The sequence below is a fragment of the Nycticebus coucang genome, chromosome 20 (genome assembly GCF_027406575.1).
Source record: "Nycticebus coucang isolate mNycCou1 chromosome 20, mNycCou1.pri, whole genome shotgun sequence".
NCBI lineage: Eukaryota > Metazoa > Chordata > Mammalia > Primates > Lorisidae > Nycticebus > Nycticebus coucang.
The window spans coordinates 45,464,077-45,490,964 of record NC_069799.1 but is presented as its reverse complement, the minus strand read 5'-3'; the positions used below and the strand labels follow the sequence as shown (position 1 = coordinate 45,490,964).

Below are 26,888 nucleotides of genomic sequence, written 5' to 3'. Positions count from 1 at the left end.
AAGGTCAGAGGCTCTATCCTCATATAACCTATTTAGCTTTGTTCTCTGTCATGGCCACAAGCTGTACTCTTTTTCCTGTGGCCAGCTGACTCAGATGACTCTTGCCCATCATGGAGAAGAACAGGCTAGAGACGTGGGACCAATTTCTGGAGCTAGAAGGACCTTAATCAACCTGTAGGTCAGTCTTCTTTGACTCTCTCAGAAGAACGCTGAGACCCAGAGGGTTCTCTCCTTTTCTCCTGGACAGTGTCTTGGGCTCCATTCAGTGGACAGATGTATCCTAAGCCACGTGAAAAAGCAGATACTTACCTTAACAGTGAGGCGGGAGATAGCCCCGGTCCATGCTTTGATGCCGATGGAGTGTTCACAACAACTTTCTAATTTCACAATCCTTACCATTTGAATATAAATGACACAGCTAATATTTAGAGAGTGTCGAAGTCTGCCACAGTGAGGTTGCTGTGAGTGGTCTCACTTCCTTCTTTGGAATGGACAAATAATTATTAATCTTTGAGGAAAATCCATTTGATGATGATTTGGGGAAGAGATAATTTCATTGGAATAGGTTGGTTAAATCAAAATCAAATTAGTGATCATCTTCTCACAAACCTCTAATTATTTCCAATTTCTGTACGTCTTTGAGTGGAGCAATCATTATCCTAGTCACCAAGGCTAAAATCCCTTGTACTTTCTCCCATGAAAATTACTCTTATTATTCCTTAGCCCCTCTGCCAGCGCCCCTGCATGTGACAACAGGAGAGACTTCTCACTGCATGTCCCCCATCTGTTCTTGCTCTAACCACTTTCGTCCTCTGCTTTCCTGGCAGCTCCTCTTTGCCCAGGCCCATTTGTGGTTTGCCATTGTCTGCTCCAATAAAGTCCAAATTCTATTAGTATTGTGGATAAGAGTGGCTGTTTTTGTACAGATCTTTTTTTTTTTTTTTAGAATCTAGGGTTTATTTTATTTTATTTTTTTTTAAGGTGCTCATCTTTCACATTTTATAGATGTCATTTGTTTGTTTGTTCGTTTGCAGTTTTTGGCCCAGGCCGGGTTTGAATCCGCCACCTCCAGCATATGGAGCTGATGCCGTACTCCTTGAGCCCTAGGCGCCGCCCTACTTTTTAATTTCATATAACAGGTTTTATGATAGTTCCACGTGACTTAAGAAGAACCTGAAACACAAAATGATGGAAGAGGTCCGTGAGGGTCATGAGGCTATTGAATGGTATATTTGCAAGGGAATCACATAACTGAGTCTTTAAAGATTAACACTTAGTGTTGCCCTCAAGACTTTGCAGTCAAGTAAGGCACCAACACTTTGTGTGTGTGTGTGTCTAAGTAAAGAGTCATCTAGAAGACCTATCCCAATCCTAGAGAATATAGAATTTTTTCCTTTTAAATATATACTTTTTAAGGCCACCATGTCTTTTCTTATTTATGTTTATGTATTATTTGGTAAATTAGGAAACTTTGTTGATGTGAAGGAAGGACATACAGACGTGTGAACCTAAAATAAGTAGCATGGACTTTGGAGCTAGACAGACCTGGGTCAGAACTTGGGTTTCCACTTGTAAACTGTGTAACCTTGGACTCTTGAGTCTCAGTTTTCTTGTCTGTAAAACAAACTTCCTATAATTCAAGAAGCTTGCTGGCAATATGAAATGAAATACAGGCGGTGCCCGTAGTTCAGTGGGTAGGTTGTCGGGTTCGAACCTGGCCCAGGCCAGCTAAACAACAATGACAATTGCAACAAAAACTAGCCAGGCATTGTGGCAGGTGCCTGTAGTCCCAGCTACTTGGGAGGCTGAGGTAAGAGAATCGCTTAAGCCCAAAAGTTAAGAGGTTGTTGTGAGCTGTGATGCCACAGCACTCTACTGAGGGTGACGTAGTGAGACTCTGTCTCAAAAAAGAAATAATAAAATAAATACATAAATAAATAAATAAAATGAAACATAAAGTATTGCCAAGCAACTAATACAGCTTCTGGCACATTGTACATGTTCGTGGGTGGCTGGTGGTAGCTTGGATGGTTGGTTGGTGATATCTCTTGCACGTGCTGTGACTCTGGCCTTATAGTGTGGGTTTCTCCTGGTGATTTATAGGGAAAAAGTTTCCTAGGGTTGGGGGAGGGATGAATCAGTTTACCACCCATCAGAAGGCATTCTTGCTAAATATAATTGCCAGGCAAACACATAGCTATATTGGACCCGTTGACCTAGCCCCAGTAGGAAAATGACCCACATATATGTTTTGCAAGGATTATTGCTTCCTGCCCACTCGGACAAATGGGCCGGCTGTGTGTTGGACCCTGGCCTGTTGCCTCACTGTGTTGGGTGGCCCACGGGAGTGCAAGTGCTATTTGCTTTTTCTTTTAAAGAGCACAACACCATAAGAGAGAGAAACTGCATGTCATCAGACCTAAACCCTAACTGTAACTGTGGTGCTCACTGAATGTGTGTCCTTGAACCCGTGAGCCTCAGGACTCTGGTCCAGGACTACTATGATTCAGTTGCTAAGCCGTTTCTTTGCTCCTGGTCTATTTTAAATGCCAGTTCCCTCTCACACATACTCACATGCAGTTGATCTGGTGAATTCCCAGTCATTTGTTAGAACTGAGCTCAGATGGCCCTTCCTCTCATTCATGCATTTATTCCAACAAGAATTTGTCGAGAGCATGCTGTGTGTTAGACGCAGGGGCTACAGCACTGGACCAAACAAAGACTCTGTGTCCCTGGAGCCCTGTGTCTACACTGGGATCTCTTCCCTCTGCGGTCCCTGGCCCAGTGACTTGCTTGATTGAATCGAAGAACAAACGCTTGCTTCTCTGGTCCTTCTTTGTCTGCTTAAGCAAATGACCCAAATCATACAACTCCCTAAAAGGCCCAGTAGGAATTTTGGGAGTGGTAGAGTTTCTATGGAGATTTTTCTATTAGCATAAGAGCTGCCAGAACTTGTCAGCCTTCCATAAAATGCAGGGATGTAATAGAAAGTTACAGACCTCCAAAGTTTGCTACCCTCCATGCTGACAGCTGAGACTTTCCATTCTTGCTATTGTAATCGAGCAGGTAATGAAGAGAGTTCTGCACACAGCAGAACTGTGTGTGCTGGGCCCAAGCGAGAATTCCCATGGACGGGAAGCACGTGTGTCTCCCTCTCACCTGCACTCGGGCTGGCAGACGTTTCCTGGCCATTGTTCCTGGAGGCTGCAGCAGCTCTGTTTCCGTCCACCAGCCAAGTGGAGGCAGAGCTGCCTGAGCGCTCTTCTGGGGCTAGCTTTTGTGGCTTTTGTGTGCTGCTCACCCAAGCTACCCCCACGGAGACAGTGGCAGATTCACGTGACCACATCTGTCTCATGCTCAGTCAATAAGGGGAAGACTTAGAAGAGGATTCTGTTGGGAATCCGTATGGCAGGTCTACTCACTTTGCTCTTACATAGGTTTCCAGCCATTTTTCTTCTTCTTTGCTGGTCCTCTTACTTTTGCTGCTGTGTGTTAAGGTACCCAAGCAGGATTGGGGGTGTGGCCACCCCTGGCTGAGAAATACAAATCTGTTGTCCTCCAGGTTCATTGGGAAGACATTCCATTGACAAAAGTTTCGGGAGCAAAGGAGAACTCTGGGATCATGTGGGGGACTGGATGTTCCATCAGCCTGTGGTTTATTCTCGCATTACGAGCCTAAAGACTGCAAATCTATTTTCAGCTACTAGTTAAATGCCGCAGGGTAGCTGGCCTTGCGGTGGCCATTTAGATGGCTTCCGCCGCAGGGTATCATGGCTGTGTGTTGATTAAAGATCTCACTCTGCCCTCTTAGACCAAAAGGTATATCTGCAAGATGAAAGCAGGGAAGCGTAATAAGATTAAGCTGGATATTGGTAGTTTCCCTTTTTAGAAACTCAGAGCGGCAATTTCAGCTTCCACGTCTGTATTTATTTTGCCGTCACTCCTCCTGCGTGCTGTTTTTAGGTGAGTGGGACAAGGGGAAGGAACACAGCATTAATCATTTCATGGTGTAAACACTGTTCCAGACCCTTCTCCAAGAGGCGGTCAGTCATCAGAGGGTGGGAGCCTCAGAAGGGCCCACACCCTGGTCCGTGCCTTCCGTCTGAACAGAATGGAGAAGGATTGTAGGGAGAGCACTGCTCAGCTCTCCACGGCCTGTGCGGGGAGGATGCTGTGTCCATAGCAGTGGTCTGGTTTGGTGGGGACACAGAGAGGGGGAGGTGATGGGCTGAACTCTGGGAAGGACAAGTCACAAATACAGCTCTCTGTTGTTCCTCAGCACTGGGTCCTGCCACCACGATGGTTCCAGCAGTTGAGCTCTGATGAAGCTGTTGCACCATGTACAGTGTGGAAGACCTGCTCATCTCCCATGGATACAAACCATCGAGAGATCTCTCAGCACCGCGCGAGGATGACCCTGAGGGGCGCCAGCCAGCAAGGACGAGGGTGCGAGCTGGCCAGGGCCTGGTGAATGGGCACGAGGATGGTTCTGCAGTCTCTGCACATCGTAAGACACCTACAGGGAGAGGACACGTGAGCGACCCCGAAAGCCGCCGCCGCAGCACACCGAGGGGCCCCCGGGAGCCCCAGGGAGCGTCCGCTTCTAGAACCTCGGAGGCAGGGTAAGCTTCGCTGGTAACCTGCCGTTTGCCCTTGACATGGGAGTTTGACAATGAGTTCTGTGTAAGTGAGCTCTTTCAATTCTTGATGTTTGGGGCTAGGGAGGAGGAGAGAGGGTCAGAGACAAGAACATACCTTTCCACTGGAGTATCTGGGGTGCTCCACCAGGTCTTAACACAGGGCTGGGCTGCAGTAGGCCGTCAAGACATAGTGGCAAGTAAACTGATCCTATTGTGCTCAATCCTGCATTTTAGGCGCCTGTTTCTTGGTGCCCTTGCAATCTCTTCATCATTTGAGAACTTTGCAAAAGCTTGTTCATGTCCATGTACACATTCCCAGCTTATCTAGCTTTCTTATTAAGGCACTTCCATATTTTGTCAGTTGCAGAGAGTTGAAAGGAGTCTGTATCCCCCTCCCCCCCTTTGTGGGGAAGGAAATCTTTCTTCTTGCATATGTGTATCATTCCACTTGCATCTGACCCAACTTAGCCTTGCATACACACACTGGCCCTAACGTGGGTATCCCGTCTGAGCACAGCTGTGTCTGTCTGTGGGTGTTCCCTTGTGACAGAAAGAGAGGGCGGCTGGCTTGGGGAACTGGCTGGTGGAAAAAGAGAGAATTTCGGCAGCTTGCCACGGAGCCAGCCTGGGAGAGGAGCCCTGCGAGACTCTCTTCCAAGCAGTTTCAACATAGAGGAAAGCTCTGTCGTCACTGCCTGACGCTGTGATTGTCTCCACTGCGGCATTGGGACCAGGCACAGATCGGGAAGAAGAGTGTGTTGTGTAACTGCACATGACAGGCCAGAAAGGGACAGAGCAAGCGTGTAGAAGAAAGAGCAGAGGAATAGCAAGACACAAAGATTTAGTGACTTAAGTCTGATGGGAGTGAACTAGCCTTCCTTGCTAAGAGGTCACCCTTTTAGAGCAAGGATCTTCCCGGTCAGTTGACAGCTTTCAGGCAAAAATGGCAGGGATTTTGTTTTTACAGTCAGAGCATTTCGCACCTTGGTTGTTAGAGAAAAGCAAAAACAAGAGCCTCTCTCCTTGCCCAGTGCAACAAAAGCAGTTTTGTTTGCCAGGTCCATCCCTTCTCCCGTGGGGGGCAAGAGAGGTTATCACTGATGGAGCCGAGTTCAGGAGGGAAAGCGGGATGGAAAAGGGCTGGAAGCTGTTTTTCTTTAACCTGCCACTTCAGAACTCAAGCCTGAATCTTATTAGCCACATTCCTGGAAAAACGTGCCCACTGTGGGATGTGCAGGAGGCTGCATGTGGATACGTGGGCTGAGGGTTAAGACAGTGTAATTATTCCTGCCACACAGTCTCATGCCTGATTTTGTCTTGCCTTCTGTTGTTTCTGGTTTTGTGCTGAGTCTATCTGTATCTTCCAACTTGCATTTCAAGGTACTGAGCTTGTACCTTGTCTTTTGTTTCTTTTGTGTTTCTTAAAGAGCTCTTTACAGTACTGGGCACACCTTGGTTATTTAATATATGCTGATGAGTTCTACTCCCTCCCCCCCCCCATACATACTCCCCTACCCTCCGTAACAACTGTTGAAAAGCAGAAGGCTCAGATTCTAACAGGGCAAAGACAGGGCTGTGGAATCCCCACAGATGGGCTGTGTAGGTTACGTGGGGTCTCTCTCAAATTTGAGGGATCAGGGTTGAGTCCCAGCGTAAGAACCCTCTCCAGGGCGGCGCCTGTGGCTCAGTCGGTAAGGCACCGGCCCCATATACCGAGGGTGGCGGGTTCAAGCCCTGCCCGGCCAAACTGCAACCAAAAAATAGCCGGGCGTTGTGGCGGGTGCCTGTAGTCCCAGCTACTTGGGAGGCTGAGGCAAGAGAATCGCTTAAGCCCAGGAGTTGGAGGTTGCTGTGAGCTGTGTGAGGTCACGGCACTCTACCGAGGGCCATAAAGTGAGACTCTGTCTCTACAAAAAAAAAAAAAGAACTCTCTCCAGAGTCCCGTGGGCAGCGTGGTTCCCGACCCTGTCCACAGCTCGCACCAGAATTTCTGCCCCCTCTAGTGCTAGCAGGTTCCTGAGAACCTTGAGGGCCCGCTGCCTGGTCTGTAGGTGGGTAGGCACAGTCAGTCTGCAAGCGATTGTTCTTCCTGTCATGAGTGACGTGCTCAGGGAAGTGGCTTCGTGAAGCTCGGGGGTGTGTTCATACACAGCAGAGTTCTCAGCAGATACAGCCTCTTCTCCTTGTTTCTGAGGTTGGCTGATTAACTCAGGAGGTGTACGGTTGGACTGAAAGTTGGCTTGCAGGGAAGAAAGAGCAAAATGCACGCGTGTTTGCAAAACTCCACGCCAGCGCCCCAAGCTTCAGGGACCAGCTGCAAGGCCCCCAGGGTTGAAATGAAAAGACATTTTCATTCTTTAGTGGCCAATAGAGAACTCAAAATAGGAGGGGAACAGAGGGAGCCACAAAGGGGAATTATTTTTGCCCCTTAGAAAAACAAGTAGTTTTCAGAGGAAATAAATAGGTGCCAATAGTTAACAGCGTAAAAGCTTTTGTAGAAAGAGAAACTAATAATACCATGGCTTGTGTGGATTCTGATTCTGGGTGAACGCTGGCGCTCTTCCATATCCCAGCTCTGGCCACTTGCAAGCACAACCGTGGTCTTGCGGCTTGTCCTGTCCCATGCTGTGACCTGTGCCGGGCCAGTCTCCCGGTCCAGGGACACATGGGGCTCAGGGTGGGCCTGTCCAACACCAGGCCATCAGGGTGACTGGGAGGGGTCCCAAGGGCTCCTGTTCTGCAGCGTCGCCGCCATGTCGAGGTCTGTCCTGGAGGCGTCTCCACACCTCGGACATCCTCTGCACCCTACTCGTTTCCTGGGAAAAACAGGGAAGAAGGTGGTTGGGAAGGTCAGAGGGGCTGGATGGAGGCCGCCTTGGTACACTCGAGCCTTGTACTCTAGCAGGATGGTGGAGACATGGGCCTGTTGGCAGGGTTGTTATTTTATAGCCGAGGAAACTTAGTCTGTTTTGTGGTGACGCAATAGGATGTACCACAGCCTGAGTAATTTACAATGAACAGAAATGCATTGGCTCATGGTTCTAGACTCTAGAACCTGGAGGCTGAGAAGAACCTAGAGGCTGAGAAGTCCACATCAAGGTGGCAGCATCTTGTGACGGCTCAATGCCTACATTGTCCCACAGTGGAAGGCAAGAGGGTGACAGAGAGAGGAAAGGGAACCCGACCTAGCTTTATCTAGGGCACCAATCCCGCCCATGAGGGTGGAGTCCACATAGCCTACTTGCTTCTTTTTTATTTTTATTTTTATTTTTTTTTTTTGAGACAGTCTTACTCTGTCACCCTGGGTAGAGTGCTGTGGTGTCTTAGCTCACAGCAACCTCAAACTCTTGGGTTCAAGTGATCCTCTTGCTTCAGCCTCTCAAGTACCAGGGACTACAGACACCCACCACCATGCCTGGCTACTTTAATTTTTTTCTCTTGTTTTGAAAGACGGGGAACTTGCCTTTGCTCAGGCTGGGCTCAAACGCCTGAGCTCAAGCAATCCACCCACCTTAGCCTCCCAGACTGTTAGGATTACAGGTGTGAGCCACCACCAGTTCCTAATCACTTCTTAAAGGTTCAACACTGTTCCCAGGATATTTAAATCTCCATGAGTTTTGGAGGGGACAAACATTCCAACCATAGCAAACAGGTAGCCCAGAGAATGTGGATCAATGCCACAGTGGAGGGACCCAGCCTGGGCCACCAGCCCCCCCAGACTGCTGGTGGCTGCCGTCCCACATCTGGGCGGGGCCTGCCTGTGCCCTCCAGTTTGAAAGGGGTGCTCAATTCTGTGAGCTCCTGTCCCACTTTTTTGTCCTTCACCCCATCCTGGCACGTGGGGATGTGTGACAGCTCTCTCAGTGTGGCTGTGTTCCTTCCTGTCTGGGCTCTGTACATGGAAGGACCACACCCCAGCCTGCCTACACGAGCCAGCACACAGAATACTGCTTTTCTGCAGATGCTGTGAAGAGCTACAAGAATGAATGGAGGGTGGTATCCCCATAATCTGGGGATTGGCTAGGACACAAGATTCTCTGGTAAGATTATCAGGGTTACCAGACAAAAGAGGGTCTGGCCTCTGGTCACTGTCAACCAGTATGCAGAGATGGGGATCCAAACTTTGTCAGAAGGCCAGCAATTCTGAGAACAGTGAGAGTAGCCTCTCCAAGACTGTTCTGTTCTTCCATTTCCCGAATCACAGTTTTATACATAAAGGTTCAAAGCAAAGACTACATTAACTCCTGTTTTAAATAATAATCAGCATGGCTCAGTGACCTATTACAGCATTAACGATTCAAAAGTTAATCTCCTAAATCAATCCACCAAAACTCCTCAAGATAGACATCTTTAGGGTGGGGACTAAATTTACAAAACCGTGGGAGACAAGAGGTGAAGGTCAGGCAGGACTTAAATGGACCAGAGCAGCTGTGTCATGTCGGCCCTAGCCTGACTGACTCCATCTTATTTTCACCACATGTATTCTCATCCAGACTTATTTTTTCCCCTCTAGCAATTAGCCTCAGCTTAGAACAGTTTCTTACTTAAAGGCTGGCCATACCCAATACAACTTTGATGTAGGTAAAATAAATAAAGGAACACAAACAGGGAGCTTCGACTAGATTTCCAGACTTACAGGACACTCATTTCCCAGCCTGCTGAGCTCTCAGGGTTTCTAGATCAAGTTGCACCCAGGCCAGGAAGAGAATGGCCATTCTGCTGTGAAGAGGGGGAAGGAGGGTGTGAGCCTGCTAAAAATCAAATGGCGGGGAAGAGCCAAGAGTCAGTTTTCATTTAGACACAGTTTATCCAACTTCACACATAGAGAGTAATTGTTCTGGAAGGCTCCCTGTCAATGCGTCGGATGATCATCCTTCCTGCGGCTGGTCATTTTGTGAGCATGGAGTGTGCAGAAGTGGCCTCTGGCCCCAGATTCTGTGATTTGCAGCTCAGGGCCTGCCCTGGCTCTGGTTGACTGTGACGTCAACCCAGGCTGCCTGTCTGAGCCAGACGTGTGAGCCGGCTGTGCGAGGCCACCGTTGCTCCGCGCTGTCTAAGCCCACAGCCCCCTCCACCCCATCCCAAACCGGAGAACCCACCCTGTCAGTTCAGCTTTTTACAGGTTCCTTCTATTGAAATTTCTCTCTCCTATAAATTCTTCCAGCACTTTCTCCTGGCCTGCAGGATTGTCAGCTGCCATAATCTTGTGTATCTCTGATGTGGCTAATTACTAGTAAACAATTTTACATTTAGTTAACATTCCTGTTTTGTTTTGATTTTAAATCTGCTCACTGGATGAAACCCAGTATTTACATGCCAGGGCAGTTGAGCGAGGGCTGAGCGTTTCCGCGTATCAGGCTAAAAGGGGTGGGAAGTGGAAAAGGTACTACCAGTGACCCCCCGGAGGCTGGTTCAGGAAGGCTGCCCTGGGAAAGGAGGGCATGACCTCCCTTGTGGGCACGCGAGGGGGCAGTGTTGGTGGCTTCTGCCCTCATGTGTGAACTCTTGGGGAATGACCAAGGAACAGAGAGGAGAAGGCAACAGTCACAGACTCCCCAAAACTTCAGCAGGATGGACAGTTTGCAGGGTGAAGCTTCTCTCCTGCCTGAATGGGAGAGGAGGGCTCCTTGTAAGGGTACAGCGGGTGGGCATGTGGACCATCCATAGACAGGAAGTGGAGAAAGACATGTAGGCCCAGGGGGGATATGGCAGTGACCTACCTGTCAGTGGGGGATATGGCAGTGACCTACCTGTCACTTGATGTCTCCCTAGACGGCAGGGAGGGAATGACCAAACACAGAAGCCCGAGTGTCACCTGGGGCTGGGACTGTGGGTGAGGACAGTCTCTTGGCCAGGGTGGCGCTGACCGTGCACCACCCCAAGTCACGTTTGTCTGTCTTCACAGACCTTTCACAAAGTCATTCCAAAACCTTGGCATCCCCTACCCCCACTCCCAGCCCCCAGTAAGTCATTTGCTTTACAGAGAACTCATCTAGACACTGAGCACTCTGAAATGGTCTGCAGGCTTTATGGCTCACAGGGGACAAAAATCCCCACAGGTCATGTCCAAAGCTTGCTTGCTAACACACACACACACTCTCTCTCAGAGGAAGTGGGCAAAGGGGAAAAGCTCTGTGTTATCTGCCCATAGAGGAAACCGCATGCTCAAAATGCAAGGAACCATAACTCCATAATACCTAGCTACCATTAAAATAGGTAAAAAGCCTTTATCAGGCACTCAGGCTTTCCTCAATGTGTTTCCTTTGCAGTATTATAATCAGAGGAAGCTATAAAATAACTTAATGCAGCCGAGGTTGAATTGCTGTAAAATAACTTAACCTAGCAAAGGTTTGAATCTGAAAGTCACACCCTCACCCGCCCTTCTCTGCTTAGCCCCAGGAATTCTGGTAAGATTTTTTTTTGTCAGTTAACCATGAGAATAACTTGTGATTATCCCCTGTCATCAGTGGCAGTCAGAGCTAATGAGAGACTCAGAAGTCTAGGAGAGTCTGTGATGTGGCCGTCTGGGGCCCTCATCTTGGGAGGTTTGTGTTTGATCAGTAAACGTGTGTTCTAGAAACTGCTACTGGGCAGGGTAAACAGTTAATTTTCAGGGGCTTTTAAAGCTTTTCTCAAATCATATCCTACTTCTTCTAAATGGTTTTCCAAAATGCTTGGAGTTTAGCATCTGTTTCTAGGTACCTCTTCCTCTTTACAAAATTAAAAATCCACAAACATGATTTGCCTTGTAAACTGCTTGCTTCACATTCTAAGTGCTGGGCGCTGGTGTGTTAGCCTCTGTCCTGGGAGAAGTTTCCTGAGCTGGTGTGCTCAGGGCCACACATGAAGACTCAGTCCTGCTTCCCCCACCGTCTCTAGTACAGCCCGCTTCAGAGACACCTTGTTCTTGTCTGTGAGCAGTGGTACCTTCCAGAAGGGCCTGGATACCTGTTCCGTCTCCCACTTGTGCTCTCGTTCTCCCCTGCAAGAAGCAGGTTGGGCTCTTGGAACGTGAACTTTCCAGAAGTGCAGTGATAAAAAAGTGCTTCTGGAGTTACTGGGAAGACGTCTGCAGTCACACAGTCATTTGTCTCGGTAGCCACATCATCACTAAGAGGGGAATTGTTCGTGTGGAATTTCTCTTTCAGCTCAAGAATCGAATGAGTGCTCTAGGGAGCTAGGAAGTGCCCAAGTGGGAGTAGGTGACCAGGACACGAAATACGAGTTGAAAAAAGACCCAAGTGGGTCACTGTGTCCTGTCGTTTTGCATTAGAGATGAAGGTCCCTCTGAGTTCTGCATGGAGGACTGAGGGTCTGGCCCAGGGTCTAGCTGATGTGCCAGCCATGGGACCTCAGGCCTGTGGGTGGCTTCCGCAGGGGGAGTCATGAGAGCTCAGCTGCAGGACCCCAGGTGCACCTGCTGCTCGGGGCTGCCCTCCTCTTCTCACGGCTCTCGCTTGGCTTCCAAAGAACCGTGGGTCACAGCACAGAGAACACACCATAAATATTGGGCGAAGAAACGAGTGACTAGATGAAGGAGATGGCAGTGATGGAAACGGGAAAGGGACGTGTGAAACCGCCTGCGGAGGTGCCCTGTGGACTATACGAGTGAAGACAGTTTAGGTGAAAATCTGATACATCCTTATTAAAGAGAAAATACGAAAATGCTCGCGCAATCTGCCTTGTCTACTGAGCTTAAGTGAAAGAAAATATATCGGCGCTCACTGCTCCTGCTTTGTTTTAATAAACTAAGTATTGGTTCACTCTACACCGGCATTGTGGAAACAGCACAGCCTCTTCCTCAGAGACCAGCTGTGCCCAGGAGGGACAGCGTCTTGGTCACGACTGTCAGCTGTCTTGTTTCCTGTTATTATGAAGGCCTACTGATTATGACTTAGAAGAAGCTGATACAGATCTAAAATAATCACCACGTTAAGACAAAGACCCCGTTCCTCCCCTCTCCTTCCTCTGTGCTACCTGACCCCCTTCTCCAGAGGACGCAAGGAAGTAGAGTTTCAACATGACCCGCTCCACAAACTGGGTGAATCATGATGATGAGAGCAAGACCCAAAGGTTTATTAAATGTTAGGTACCACGCTAAACACAAAGAATATATTGCCTCATTTAATCCCTCTCAACAAACCCTAAAAGGGAAGGATTACTACCGTCCTGGAATGCAGATGTAGCCTCTGGGGCTGAGAGAAGTTGGAGAGATGTGCTGGCCTGTGAGCCTGCACCTCTGCCCAGCTCCCAGGGTAGGCATGCACACTGTCTTGGCCATGTCTCTACGCTGCTCCTTATTGGTGCAGATGCCAGAAGCCACCAGATGATCCCTCAGCCTGCTGCAGGTGCCACAAGCCTTGGCTGTCCCATTGACTCAAAGCATCTGTCTTTAGGGATTGGCTGTGGGGTTACTGGGCTCTCTCAGGCCTGACTGCAAACATTTTCTTCTCATTCCATTTTTCTCCATGGGAGCCCCTTCTTGCTAAAGCTAGGACATTCTCCAGAAGGTGATTAATAACCTGTAGTAAATGCAGGTCCAGCTACCCAGCCATCAGCTAGGAAGAGCCACATCTGGGAGGGAGGGAACGATGTCTGCCCTGTTTTTAGTCCCTAGGGTGTCTCCTGGTAGCTGATGGAGGGAGCCATCCCTGCAGGGCTCCCTCGCCCACCCTGGGGAGACGCTCTGAGCATTGCGTCCTGGTAGGCCCAGGGATGCCCCCACATAATGATGGTTTATAAGATGACTGCTTGTGTGGAGGGACAGGATCATCTATCTGTGGGGTGTGGGTGTGGCTAGGAGTGTCAGCACCTGTCCTTGAGGGGGGTTTCCTGCGGAGTAAGGAGGACTCCAAAGTATCTTATTGACTTTAAGGTCCAAATTGTTGGTATGTCCTTGTTATTTTAATCCATAACACAAATGACCTCATTTAAACAGCCGACATGAGGAGATGTGGGGGATTTGTGGTACACCTTTCTCAAGGTTTGTGGCACCTGTAGAAAGGATGTTCTTCAAAGATGCCGTGGACTCTCCATGGAGGACAGCTCAGAGCACACAGCCAGTGGCTGCCTACATGGCCCTCCACGAAACCACCTGCCTATTCTCTATAGCTGTGGTCCCCAGATCCCCGGCTGTGAACTGGTACAGATCCATGCCTGCACAGTGGGAGGTGAGCAGCAGGCTAGCAAGGGAAGCTGCATCTGTGTTTACAGCCACTCCCCATCACTCCCATCACTGCCTGAGCTCCACCTCCCATGAGATCAGTAGCAGTGTTAGATTCTCATAGGAGCATGTGAGGGATCTAGGTTGTGAGCTCCTTGTGATAATCTAACACCTGATGATCTGAGGTGGAGCTGAGGCAGTGATGCTATAGCACTGGGGAGCGGCTGCAAATACAGATCATCATTAGCAGAGAGGGTTGTCAGCACAAAGCCCATAATAAATCAACTGCTTACAGACGCATAGAAAACCCCCAACCCTACCCCACCCCCAGTCCATGGAAAACCTGTCTTCCATGAAACTGCCTTTTTGGCACCAGGGACCAGTTTCTCTCCTTCCTTCATTGTATTTCCTCACTCTCTCCTGTTTCTTCTCCCCAGGCAGGTTGTCAGGCGTCTACATGAGCAAGACTTAACTTCAGAGGTACCCCCTTCCATAAGCAGTTTGCTTAGTCCCTGGTTTTGTTACATATATTTAAAAAAATACCCTCCTAGAATTTTCACTGCAGTTTCTAAGATGGCTCCATCTTTCATGTCAGCACTAGGTGTGAATTTACTAATTTATGAACAGTAAGCAACAACCCAAACCCTAGTCCCCAAGTCAGGGCCTCCGGAGCCCTCGAACATCTCCCACATACCTCACTCATGCAAAAGGTCTTTCCTAGACCTTGCAAAATCAAAAGTCTGAGGTTAAAGGGCTAGCCTGAAGACAATTCAGAAAACTACTGGCAACCACAAAAAGAGCCATATGGGTCCATTTCTAGCCACCAGAGTTTTAGAATATTGGCGTCCTGGTGCACAGCAAGTTGGTGCTGCAGCATGGATGGCTTTCAACATGGTTTTTTCTTCTCCTCATTCTGAGCTCATCTTTGTGGAAGCTGGACCTATACACAGAGTTCAAAGCCAGTGTGGCTGAGGAGCTGTGACTTCAAGGGCTCCCATCCAGGTATATCAGTAGGCCCTTTTCCAAGGTGCATCCGACTGGGTTACCACCATGCTTGTTGGTACCGCAAGTGCCTTTGTCTGGTGTCCCTACATTCCTTATTCGTGTGGCTAAATTTAGCATCATTAGTAAGCTCAAAAAATTTTTATGCTTCCTCTTCCAGACTGGTTGTTATGTTTATGTATTCTTTTTTGCGGTTTTTGGCCAGGGCTGGGTTTGAACCCGTCACCTCTGGCATATGGGGCTGGTGCCCTACCCCTTTGAGCCACAGGCACCACCCGTGTATTTTTAAAGCAGTAACTAAAACGTAACCTCCTGGACTATCTGTCAGATACTTTATTTCAACTGCACCCGTGCTATTTGTCCTCTGTAGTCATTCATCCGGACATAGTACAAAGCAGGGTGACCAGGCATTTGTGAATTTTCTGGTTACAATTCTGCCAGTAGAGCCCTCAGTGCTTGTTCACTTTGGACTTTGCTGAACAGGAATTTTTATCTATTATGTTTTCAGAGCAGCGTTATCTTTTCTGATTGATCTTAAATTTATGCTAACCTCTATACTTCAGTCTTAATCTTCTGACCCTGTATTTTCCCTTTCCAAAATTAGCTGATTTGTTGCCCTGTGTCAGAGGGCTGTTTGCAATACACCAGGGCAAGCTGGAAAATGAGATGCAGGCTTCCAGGGCAGAAGGGCATTAAGAATAAATTTTCATAGGGGAAGATATCGTCCCCCATCACAGACGTATGTCAGGGACTGAACACTTGCCCTGGCAAATATGAGTCCAAAGAGATGCCTCTGCCAACCTAGAAAGAAAGTTACTCCTGCTTATTTTTTAATTAACTAATTTATTTTTAATTTTTATTTTTAAAGGAATGGGGATCTTGCTGTGTCCCCCCAGGCTAGAGTGCTGTGATGCGATCATAGCCTCAAACTCCTGGGCTCAAAGAATCTGTCTGTCTCAGTCTACCAAGTAGCTGGGACTATAGGCAGCCACCCCCGCACCTGGCTAATTTTTAAATTTTGGGTAGAGACGGGGTCTTGTTTTGTTACCCAGGCTGGTCTGGGCTCCTGGGCTCAAGCAGTCTTCCCACTTTGGCTTCCCAAAGTGGATTATAGGCATGAGCCTGCCGTTCTCTTGGTCTTTGAAGTGATAGCTACAACCTTCATGTCAGCTTGTCTATCTGCAGACCAACGCCTGACCCCCTGGGAAGGGGAGTGGCTTTAGAAGGAATAGGCCAGGCAAAATGGCATAACCATCCACTAATCCAGAACATAACTCCAGGGTTTGAAGGCGATTGAGAGCAGTGGGTACCTGCTAGGCTGCAGAACTGGAAACCGGGAAGGAGTCACAGGCTCAGGTCATGGCTCTCAGTGGGGTCTTTCTGCCCTCCACCCTGACTGCCACAGCCAAGTTCAACTGACCAACTTTAGGGGCCAGTCCTCAGAGTCCTGGTTCAGGAAGGGGTAACTGTAATGTCTGTTTCACTTCCCACAGAACCCCCGGTTCAGCCAGGCAGACAACAAGCCTCTACTCATTTTTTTTTTTTTTTTAATTAAGCTACCCATCCATGTCCCTGAGTATCAGGCACAATGCTAGGCTGTGGCTGCCCAGATGGTAGCAAGTCATCACAGTTCATAAGGACTTTGGAGTCCACTGAAGATTAATTAGAGTGTGTGAGACACTGGTTAAAGTCATTTCAAATATTGCCATTCTGCGTACACTTTTACTTTTTCAAAGAAGGGCATCATTTTTCTTTTCTTTTCTTTTTTTTTTTTTTTTGAGACAGAATCTCATTTTGTCACCCTGGGTAGGGTGCCGTGGCGTTGTGCTTCACGGTAACCTCAAATCTTGGGCTCAAGAGTTCCTCTTGCCTCAGCCTCCTGAGTAGCTGGGATCACAGGCGTGCAGCACAACCTTCAGACAGTTTTCTTTTCTTCCTTTTTTTTTTTTGTAAAGACAGGATCTTGCTCTAGCTCAGGCTGGTCTCAAACTTCTGAGCTCAAACAGTCTGCCTGGGCCATCGCACCCGGCCCACATTTTTGTATTGTGATTGAGAATGAGTGATGTGAGCTAACAGAAAGTTCTCCTCATTTTTCTCATAATTAGCTCCCATATGTGATAGGGGCTACCAGAAACTTCTAATTTTTCTCGTAATTAGCTCTTATATGTGCAGTAAATGGGTTTGCTGGTTTTCCACTGGATGTTAGCAGGTGTAACTGCTGTCTCAGCTCCATCCCATTCACTTAGGAATGCTCTATAACAGCGGTTCTCAACCCGTGGGTCGCGACCCCTTAGTAACAATGAAAATACATCGCGGCATTAGGAAGGTTGAGAACCACTGCTCTATGAAGACCCTGCTTGTCCCAGGGAACTCGTTGATACGGTTTGTTTGGGCTATCACATTTTCCACTTTCCTTTCCTTACTTTTTTTTCCCCACTCTGTGTTCATGTGTTCAGCATGTTCTTGTGAAAAGTCTCATTGTTAACTTAAAAAAATTGTAAATTGTTAGTTTCATTCCTCCCCCCCCCTTTTTAAAATTAAATCATAGCTGTGTACATTAATGCAATCATGGGGCACCATGATGCACTGGTTTTATAGACCATTTTACATATTTTCTTTCTTTTTTTTTTTTTTTTGTAGAGATAGAGTCTCACTTTATGGCCCTCAGTAGAGTGCCGTGGCCACACACAGCTCACAGCAACCTCCAACTCCTGGGCTTAAGCGATTCTCTTGCCTCAGCCTCCCAAGTAGCTGGGACTACAGGCGCCCGCCACAACGCCCGGCTATTTTTGGTTGCAGTTTGGCCGGGGCCGGGTTTGAACCCGCCATCCTCGGTATATGGGGCCGGTGCCCTACCTACTGAGCCACAGGCGCCACCCAGGTTAACATAGCCTTCCTGGCATTTTCTTAGTTATTGTGTTAAGACACTACATTTAGTAAGTTTCACATGTACCCTTGTAAGATACACCGTAGGTGTAATCCCACCAATCACCCTCCCTCCACCCATCCTCTCCTTTCCCCTCTCTCCCCTTTCCCCATATTCTTAGGTTATAATTGGGTTATAGCTTTCATTTTCTCTAAAAAGAAAAATTGGATTTCATCTTATTTCCTCAAATGTATTAAAAAACACATTCTTGGCTTTGAAGCCACATGAGATGCCCCACCTTTCAGCTGGGAATGGATATCTTTGAGCGGAGCTGAAAGAATATCCACACTTGATAAGATGTCTAAGGGAGAAAGTCACCCAACTAACACCATCTGGGCTCCACTTATGCCCGTCAAAGCCTGGATCTAGTGAGGTACAAAGTAGATGTTTATTAATTACACGTTTTAATAGAGTTCTACGTCATATGGTCTATATCTTAAAATAGCTTATTTGAAATTGCCCAGATGACTGGTATTTTCATTAAATTGAAAATTCTGTGACATTTTTGGGTGGAGAAGGAAACCGACCACATTCCTTCTGCAGAAAGCGACAGTCTGCTTGTATTCTTGCCCTATTTATGTCGTTTTTTATCTGTCTTCTGATTACACTCGTGGCCTGTACATGCAACAAATAGCACCATAGGATTTCAGCTGCCTCTCTGAGCATGCACTGAAACCCGAATATGAGTTGAGAAAATGGGCCACAGCCACACAGCGCAGCTTCCTCCACAAAGTGGAGCACCCTGAGAATGCTCACAGGACTATAAGGAGGGAGAGTGGGGCTTAGGGAAGCCCGGTGGTGTAGAGAGCCCACTTAGCTTAAGAACAGAGGCAAGAAAGTAAATCGTTTCTAATGTAAGTCATCAATCATACACTTCCTAAGGATTTATTTTACTCTTTCACAGAGGGGTCTGTAATAATTGGGACATCTTATTAAGAGTTACAGTCTTTAAGTGTTGCCCTTGGACTTTATTCTATGGATGCTGAGAGCCTGTAGCCAGTGTGTGCTGAGGACGTCTCAGTGGTCCACCTTCTGCAGCCTACTGACAGGTGGCCCGTCACACAGGCATCCATCCCCAAGGGAAGGGACAGAGGCTTCTGGGGCTGCTCAGCTGGCTCTTGTAAGGGAGTGCAGGGAGGCCAGCAGGAGCTTCCAAAATGACTAATCCCTGTCGAAACTGACCTGAGAAGTGCCCTGCTCAGCGTTCCAACCCTAATTGTTCAAAAGGTGATTTCAGGGACAGCAAAAGCATCAGAGAAACAGGTGACCCCTACCCTGCCTTGTTTGAGTAGTAAACTAAAGAAATGTTCGAGTTGCTCGGGGGCAAGTGCTTTGCCTCAAATTGGTTTTGAATATTTTCTGCTTTTTCGCCTCCTAACAAGGCTTTGCTCTAAGTGTCTGCTTGATAAGTTATCAGGGATAGGCATGGGCACAGGATCTTAGGAGCTACCCACACTTTTTAAGGCAAAGAGGTAATTCCAAAATAAGAATAATAATATAATAATATGAATTTTTACCAGGGGGCCCTTCAGAACAACTGTCTTTTGCCCGTGTGATGGGAATAGTTTTCTTTCGGCTTTTGTACATTATTGCCATGCAGAACTGGCGACCTTGGGGCACCTCTCTGTTTCTGGGGCACATTTTGACTGAAAAATGGGTTGTATTGGGGGAATCATTTGAAACCACAAAATAGGGTGTAGTGACACCTCAGCACATGAAAAGAAAAATTGGCTTTGCTAGAAATCAAAGAAATGAAAATTAAAATAATGAGAAGTTATGGGAAAAAAAAATAAGCAAGACCACCTTTCCTCCACACTAGAGGGGGACTGTACATTGGGAGGGTTTATCTAGGGTCAGTCTGACAATACGTATGGTGTAATACCCCGCACGCTGCTCACTTCTTTTCTAAGCAGGTATTCTCAATAATTTGAGGCCTGTATTGAGTGTTTTTGTCTAAGGAGTTTAAGAATGGAATCCACATTAAGGCCCAACATCTGTATAATGTTTAATTTGATCATACACATGCAGAAAACTATTCTATTCATCCATTAAAATTAAGCAGCACTTGAGGAATTTGTTACTACACTTGAAATCAAATGCAGGGTTCACAGAACGGGCCTCACGTTCACACTTCCTTAATTAGAATTCTTTCCCAAGCTCCTTGTATACTATGCAAGTTGGGGAAGTTGTTTAGCCTGTCTGTGCCTCAGTTTCCTTATCTGTAAGAGGGGGACATAATAGTGGTTGTAAGCCGGGCGAGGTGGCTCACACCTGTAATCCCAGCACTCTGGGAGGCTGAGATGGGTGGATTGCAAGAGCTCAGGAGATCAAGTCCAGCCTGAGTTACAGCGAGACCCCATCTCATAAAAGTAGCCGGGCATTGTGGTGGGCGCCTGTAGTCCCGGTAACTTGGGAGGCCGAGGCAAGAGAATGGCTTTATCCTAAGAGTTTGAGGTTGTATGAACTATGATACCACAGTACTCTACCCAGGGCAACACAGTGAGACTCTATCTCAAAAAAAGAAAAAGTGGTTATAAAGTTTACCATATTGACTGCCACACTACAAAAACAAAGTTTTCCTTGGGGACGTGGTGTTTTTTTTAGGTCAAGATAGGCTAAGACACAAGTGAGTTATAGTGGCTTCGCAAGGCCCCAGGCTGAAAACTATTGTAAGCTAAATGCAACTCACACGGCAGTTTTAATGTGTTGAATGAAATCATTTATTTAGTGTGCTTAGCACAATGTGTGACACAGCCTAAGGGCCCAGTACAAGTTCGTGTTAAGCAAGTTACTTAACTTCTGTGCCTCAGTTTCCTCCACTGAAAAATAGGAATGACAGTAGTTCCTACCTCACAGGGTGCTGGTGAAGCTTAAATCAGTTAATGTGCAGAAGCACCACCGGGCCCACCACAGTTGAGTCACCACTGTGTAAGTGTCAGCCGTTTGTACTACAAGTGTTGGGACGCCTAGTAGACTATGGGGACTATGAAAGCTGTTTGAAAATCCATGTCCTCACATACACCTAGACTAGAAAATACATGTCAAAGACGCTATCTGTGAGTAGAAAGACTGCAAGCGACATTTGGGTTTTGCATTGTGCTGTATTCTTCCAATATTCTTTTTTTTTTTTTTTGAGACAGATTCTCACTGTGTCGCCCTAGTTAGAGTGCCGTGGCATCAGCCTTGCTCACAGCAGCCTCCAACTCCTGAATTCAAGCAATGCTCCTCCCTCAGGCTACCCAATAGCTGGGACTATGGGCACTCACCGTGACGACGCTGGGCTAATTTTTCTGTTTTTAGTAGAGATAGGGTCTTGCTCTTGCTCAGACTGATCTTGAGCTCCTGAGCTCAAGCAATCCACTTGCCTCAGCCTCCCAGAGTGCTAAGGTCATAGGTGTGAGCCACTGCACCCAGCCCCAACATTCATTTTCAACAATGAGTACATATTCCTTTCATAATTAAAAAAAAAATAGTAATTTGAAATATTTTTCTGCATGGCTAATGGTTAATCGAAACAGCTGAGTCCTCCAAGCTTCCTTCTAGTTAATGGTCTCTCTCTATTATAATCCCAGGTGCTGGTCCTTTGTAAGGAGTAGCTTAAGATTTCCATACAGTGTGTAACAGTGTTATTCAGATACCTTTCTTCATTGCATTAGAGCTGTGATTCTGAACTCTGGGTATGTGCTTGAATCTTTTGGGGGAGATTTTGAAATACAAGGTGTGATAATTAAGTTTGCAGACTCATCCTAGAGAAAGTGCTTTAAAGGGTGGATTAGGTGCTTGGCGCCAGTGCGTAGCTTCCCAAGGGGAGTACCTGGAAGGTGACCGTAGTGATCTTTAGCAGTGAGGTAGGCAGCACTTTTCCCAGGATGAGTTTGCAAACTTAATTGTTCAACTTCATATTCTAGTGTTGTCTCCTCACTAGATCTATTACATCCGCATGTGCGGGGCTTGGCCCTGGGTATCTAAGGAAATTCTCATGTGCAGCCAGGTAGTGAAGAACAGCGTGCATGGCACACTGCCATTCCTGCCTTGCAGAGAGTTTTGCTCCAGTAACACAGCCCCCCTCTTCCTCTCTCAATCTCAGAGTCTCCCAAACTGTCAGAGAGCAAGAATCCCTGGGAATACCTACGAAAAACACAGATACCTGGGCTCTCACCCAGATCTACAGAATCTGAACTTTTCAGGAGAAGAGACTCAGCCACATGTATGTTTAGCAAGCCCCCAGGTGATTCTTAGCAACAGGGAAGTGTGGGAACTCTGCTCAGGTCAAGGTTCTCAGCTGTGAATGCATACTGGGAATGTCTGGGGAGACCTGGAGAAGTTCTGATGCCTGGTTGCTGCCACCACTGTGTCCCCTGACTTCCAAAATTCGGATGTAATGCATTTAGGACACAGCTTGGACACTGGGATTTTGAAATCCAAAAAATCCAATGTACGTCTGCTTCCTAGTGGGCAGTCACAGTTGGCCATAGCCAGCAGGATGGTTCTCAAAGTAAGATCCACAGGAGAACCATCCTGCTGGCTATGGCCAACCGTGACTGCCCACTAGGAAGTAAGCAGTGTTGGGCATCACTGTTAGACGTGCACTTTGTGCAGCCCCATCCAGACCTACTGAGTCAGAACTTGTGGATAGAACCCAGCAATCTGCATCTGAGCAACCCTCTCAGTGATTCTAGCACTCATTAAATTGTGAAGATCCTCCTCTTTTTTTTTTGACACAGAGTCTTACTTTGTTCCCCTGCATAGAGTGCCATGGCATCATAGCTTATAGCAACCTCAAACTCTTGGGCTCAAGCAATCCTTTTGCCACAGCCTCCCCAGTAAGTGGGACAATAGGCATCCACCACTATTCCTGGTTATTTTTTAGAGACAGGGTCTTGCGCTCTTGCTCAGGCTGGTCTTGAACTCATGAACTCAAGCAATCCACCCACCTTGAACTACCACTGTTAGAATTTCAGGCCTGGTGAGAACCACTTCTTCTGATCAGTGATGTTAGAAGCAGGCTCCCAGACTCACTCCTGAAGATCTCTTGGTAGGTTTGGGCTGAGCCAGAAAAGCATTGCACACGGTCTAAGACCTCCCCTTGGGAAGCACTGCTATAGGGGTTTACCCTGGTTCCCTGGGGCATTTTGAAGATAAAGAGGCCTTGCCATCTCTGGAACACACCCAGCATCCCTATGTCCTTGTGGAAGGCCTGCTGAGGGCGGAACACGCAGCTGTCTTCAGCCACTGTGAGGGGGTCGGCCGTGTTTTCCTTAAAGCTGGCAAGTCCTGTGGTTGGGAACCCATCGTTCAAGGGTGCTGACCTAAGTTTGATGTCGAACAGCAGCAGAGAAGTACATGGTTATTCTGTGCCTAATGCCAGTGCCTCTTTGTGTTGTAGGTTTTATAATCACCCCACCGTAGTGTGGAACCCCCAGCCCCAGGCTGGTAGCGACCAGACCCACTGGAAAAGAGGAGGACCGGAAGTCGGTAGGTCGCTGGGCCTGAGGGACCGAGAGGACCTGGAGGTCAGAGGAATGGCCCAAGCCTACAGCCTGCCTGGCCATGTGAGGGAGGGTCCCTGGGAAGTCGGAAGAAGGACAGGGCATGTGACGAAGAAGGCAGTTTGGGAAGAAGAGCTGAGAGCATCGGGTCCTACCAAGTGGCAGAACGTCAGCCTGGAAAGCTGGAACCAGCCAAGGAAATTAGGGAGGCAGATGTCGGATGGTGCTGGGGAAAGATTCTTTCAAGATTTGTATCCGTTCATTCAAGGAGAACACGTGTTGAAGTCTCAGAACAAAAGAAAATCCCAGTCGTTGCCTAGAGTCCTTTTCCCCGACAATCTGAGTTGCACAGAAATCCCCATTCCATTAGGCGACGGATATTTACCTAAAATGCCACCGTATCCTCCAAATTGTCCACCTAATCTGGAACCCACAAGGCACCCGGAGAAAGGTGGCTCCTCGGTGCCTTTACTCCGGCCCAAGTTTGGGAAACCCCTCAAGCCCCCATCTCACGGCTCGCACCAGCCTTCCAGGGGAGGAGTGGAACTCAGCGACCATCAGGACAGCCGGCAGGCGGACCCGCACGCCCCCAGGCACGAGCCCTATGCCGTGGAGTCTGGCTTGGAGCCTCCCGTGTATGTGCCTCCGCCGTCATACAGGTCACCCCCCGAGCACATCCCAAACCCCTACTTAGACGAAGACCCGGCTCCCAGACCTGTTTGCAGTGGCCACAGCCAACAGCTGCCTCTGACTGAGAAGACCAGGGCCAGCGGGCAGCTTCCTCCTGGCCCCTTTGGCGCTGGGAATGGTGTGAGCCCCTGCTGTCCTCGCGGGCCCTCTGCCGCAGCCCACGACAGCTCTGTTCAGTACATCCCCTTTGACGATCCACGGATACGACACATTAAACTAGCTCAACTCCAGGGTTTCTGCGAGGAATCAAACCTGGATGGTAAATCCCGGAACTCCAGTCCTGTCACGCCCCAAGAGCCACCTCGTGGGAAAATGCAGCCTGATGGCGCCGTTTGGGATCCACAGGGCCTGACATCCCTGTCAGGAGATGAGAGAGACCTGGCCCTGGCAGGCACCCAGCCGTGGTGGCTGTGGGGCCAGCTCTCCAGGGACGGAGAACCCAGTGGCTTCTCCGACCAAAGAGACCACCATGTCACCAGAGGACAGCGGCCTGAGGTAGGGGGCAGCCAGCAGCGACACGCAGAAGGCCAAGTTTCCTCCCAACACTCGCAGGGTGCAAGTACCTGTGACACTCAAACCAAGCTCAAAAAGTTTGAGGCTGGGATTCAGACCAAGAAAAGTTCAAAGAAGAAAACAAATGAGACCATATTTTGTTTGGTTTCCATCCCAGTGAAATCAGAATCACATCTGCCAGATATAGATACGAACAACAATGACTTGAAACAGGCTGGTGATAAAAAGAATGGTTCTGATAAGAGCACTGCCCTGCAGGAACAGAGCCTGCTGAGCCTGTCCTCTACCGACCTGGAGCTGCAGGCTCTCACGGGAAGCATGGGCGGGAGGCCTGAGTTCCAAAAGCAAGATCTGGGGGAACCAGAAGATGACAAACCAACAAATGACCTCAGATTCATTCACTTCACCCAGCACGGAGAACTCAAGTATGTTGGCTCTTGGCCAGGGCACCAGTACCGGGACCAGCAAACACAAACCAGCTTCCCTGAAGAATCCCAGAGCTCCCAGCTGCTCCCTGGTGCACAGCCAGCAGGGTCAAGTGACACAGGGCCCACTCCACAACATCCAGACCCTGCAGCCTCCGAGGGTCACATGCATATGGCGTTGGCTTCTGGTGACCACAGGCAGAGGCCAAGTGCTCATCACCTGAGAGGTCAGAGATCCCTCAGCCCGTCTGGCAACAGTGTTTTCTCAAGGACCTCCCAATCCACGCACCAGGCCCCTGCACCAAAAGCGGGTCGGAGTCAGCCCAGCGTGGACGTCCGGGGACACGGAGCCAGCCCCAAGCCCGTGCGTGAGGTGGTGAAGGGGGAACCAACAGGCCCATGCAACAGCCAGCAACTGTTTGGGCAGTTTCTCCTGAAGCCGGTCAGCCGGCGTCCCTGGGATTTGATAAGTCAGTTGGAAAGTTTTAACAAGGAGCTTCAGGAAGGGGAAGAAAGCAGCAGCAGCAGCAGCAGTGAGGACAGTGAGGCCGAGCAGCAGCAGGAGGACCGTGCTGGCTCCAGGCCAGAGAATCCCAGCTCCCCTGGACACAGCCCAGGGCCATGTGCTGAGCTGCAGTCTGTGACCTGGGTGCTGGAGCCCCCCATGTGGCAGTCGGGAGGGGAGGAGCATCAGTCTGAGCACTGGAATGAGGGCCCCGGGCCCAGCAACTCTGCCCCCTTAGCTCCCTCACAGGTAGAATGTGGCAGAGGGGACTCCTTCTGGTCAGCAGACGGAAGCTGGAGTAACGAGGTTGACAGGGCAGTGAATGAGCCAGCAGTCAGCCCAGGACCAGTGCAGGGACTGGTGTCTTCAAGATCAAGTGGCACAAAGCCAGTGTCCCCACCCTCCCCAGCTGAGCAGAGGGAGCCCCAGGAAATTCAGAAACTCATCGGTGCTTTCATTTCTGCGAAACCCAGCATAGCGGGTCCTCCGAGGGTCGACAGTGGGAGACAAAGGGGTGCAGTGCTCCCGCTCTCCCTGACGGGCAAGAACCGAGGGCTCTCGGCACCAGACCTGCGGTTGGTGGGGCTCGCCCCCGGACAAGAGCCGAGCACCAGCCAGGTAGATGGGTCTTCAGGTGAAGCAATAGAAATCCCCCCAGGTGAGTCGCTGCAAGCCAGGGCTGCGAGGATCCTGGGCATCGAGGTGGCTGTGGAGACCCTCCTGCGGGGCTCCAGGAGAGCAGGACAGAGCCAGCCTCCCCTGCCTGATGCAAGTGCCTGCAGCCCAGAGTCCCCAAGGGATGAGCCGTCGTCATCTGGCTCAGCCCCAGCAGATGTCCCCACAGTGCCCACCGACGCCTTTTATGGCAGGAGGAAATGCGGCTGGACCAAAAGCCCCCTCTTTGTGGGGGAAAGGGACAGTGCCAGGAGGGCTTCCCCAGTGTCTGATCACTCAAGTGTGGATGGGGTCATCGCCAGCGAAGCCTCCAGCCCTGAGCCTCCCCTCAACCTCCTGGAGTCTAGGTCTTCCAACCAAAAGGATCTGGGGGCAAGACCTCCCTTCAGGTCCACTTTGTTCCATTTTATAGAAAGGACACCTAGTGTGGCAGGCTCAGAAAAGAGGCTCAGAAGCCCTTCCAAAGTGATTGAAAGTTTACAAGAGAAACTGGCCTCCCCTCCCAGCAGAGCAGCCCCTGACCGCCTGCTGAGAATGAAGGAGGTGAGTTCTGTGTCTCGGATGAGAGTGCTGAGCTGCAGGAGCAGCGACTCCACAGAGGAGACTGAGGAACTGAAGGCCGTCAGAGGCCCGCCTGGCCCACCCAGGGGCTCCCTGTCTCTAAGCGGTGAGGACCACACACTCTCTGGCTGTAAGCAGGGCACTTCTTGGGGAGAAAGCGAACGTCCAGCCACAGAAAAGAAGGACGGTGATCAAGACTTCTGGTGCCCAGGTGAGGAGTCAGACAGGAGGGCTGATGTTCCCTGTGAATCTGGAGTCCTTAGATGGTAAAAAATACCAGATTGGAGGAAAATGTAAAT

The 26,888-nt window shown here is 48.9% G+C and overlaps 1 protein-coding gene across 2 annotated transcripts in view; it reads left to right on the top strand.

Moving 5' to 3' along the window:
• Window positions 1-26,888, top strand: part of JCAD (junctional cadherin 5 associated) — a 50,076-nt gene that overhangs the window by 6,466 nt on the left and 16,722 nt on the right. The window contains exons 3-4 of one of the 2 annotated variants that reach the window (XM_053572961.1): window positions 4,280-4,622; window positions 23,118-26,800. In XM_053572961.1, the coding sequence (XP_053428936.1) occupies window positions 4,339-4,622; window positions 23,118-26,800 (3,967 nt within the window). In that variant the 5' untranslated portion in view covers window positions 4,280-4,338. Of the gene's footprint in view, window positions 1-4,279; window positions 4,684-23,117; window positions 26,801-26,888 lie in introns of those variants that run through there. The other variant, XM_053572962.1, reaches the window with a different exon arrangement.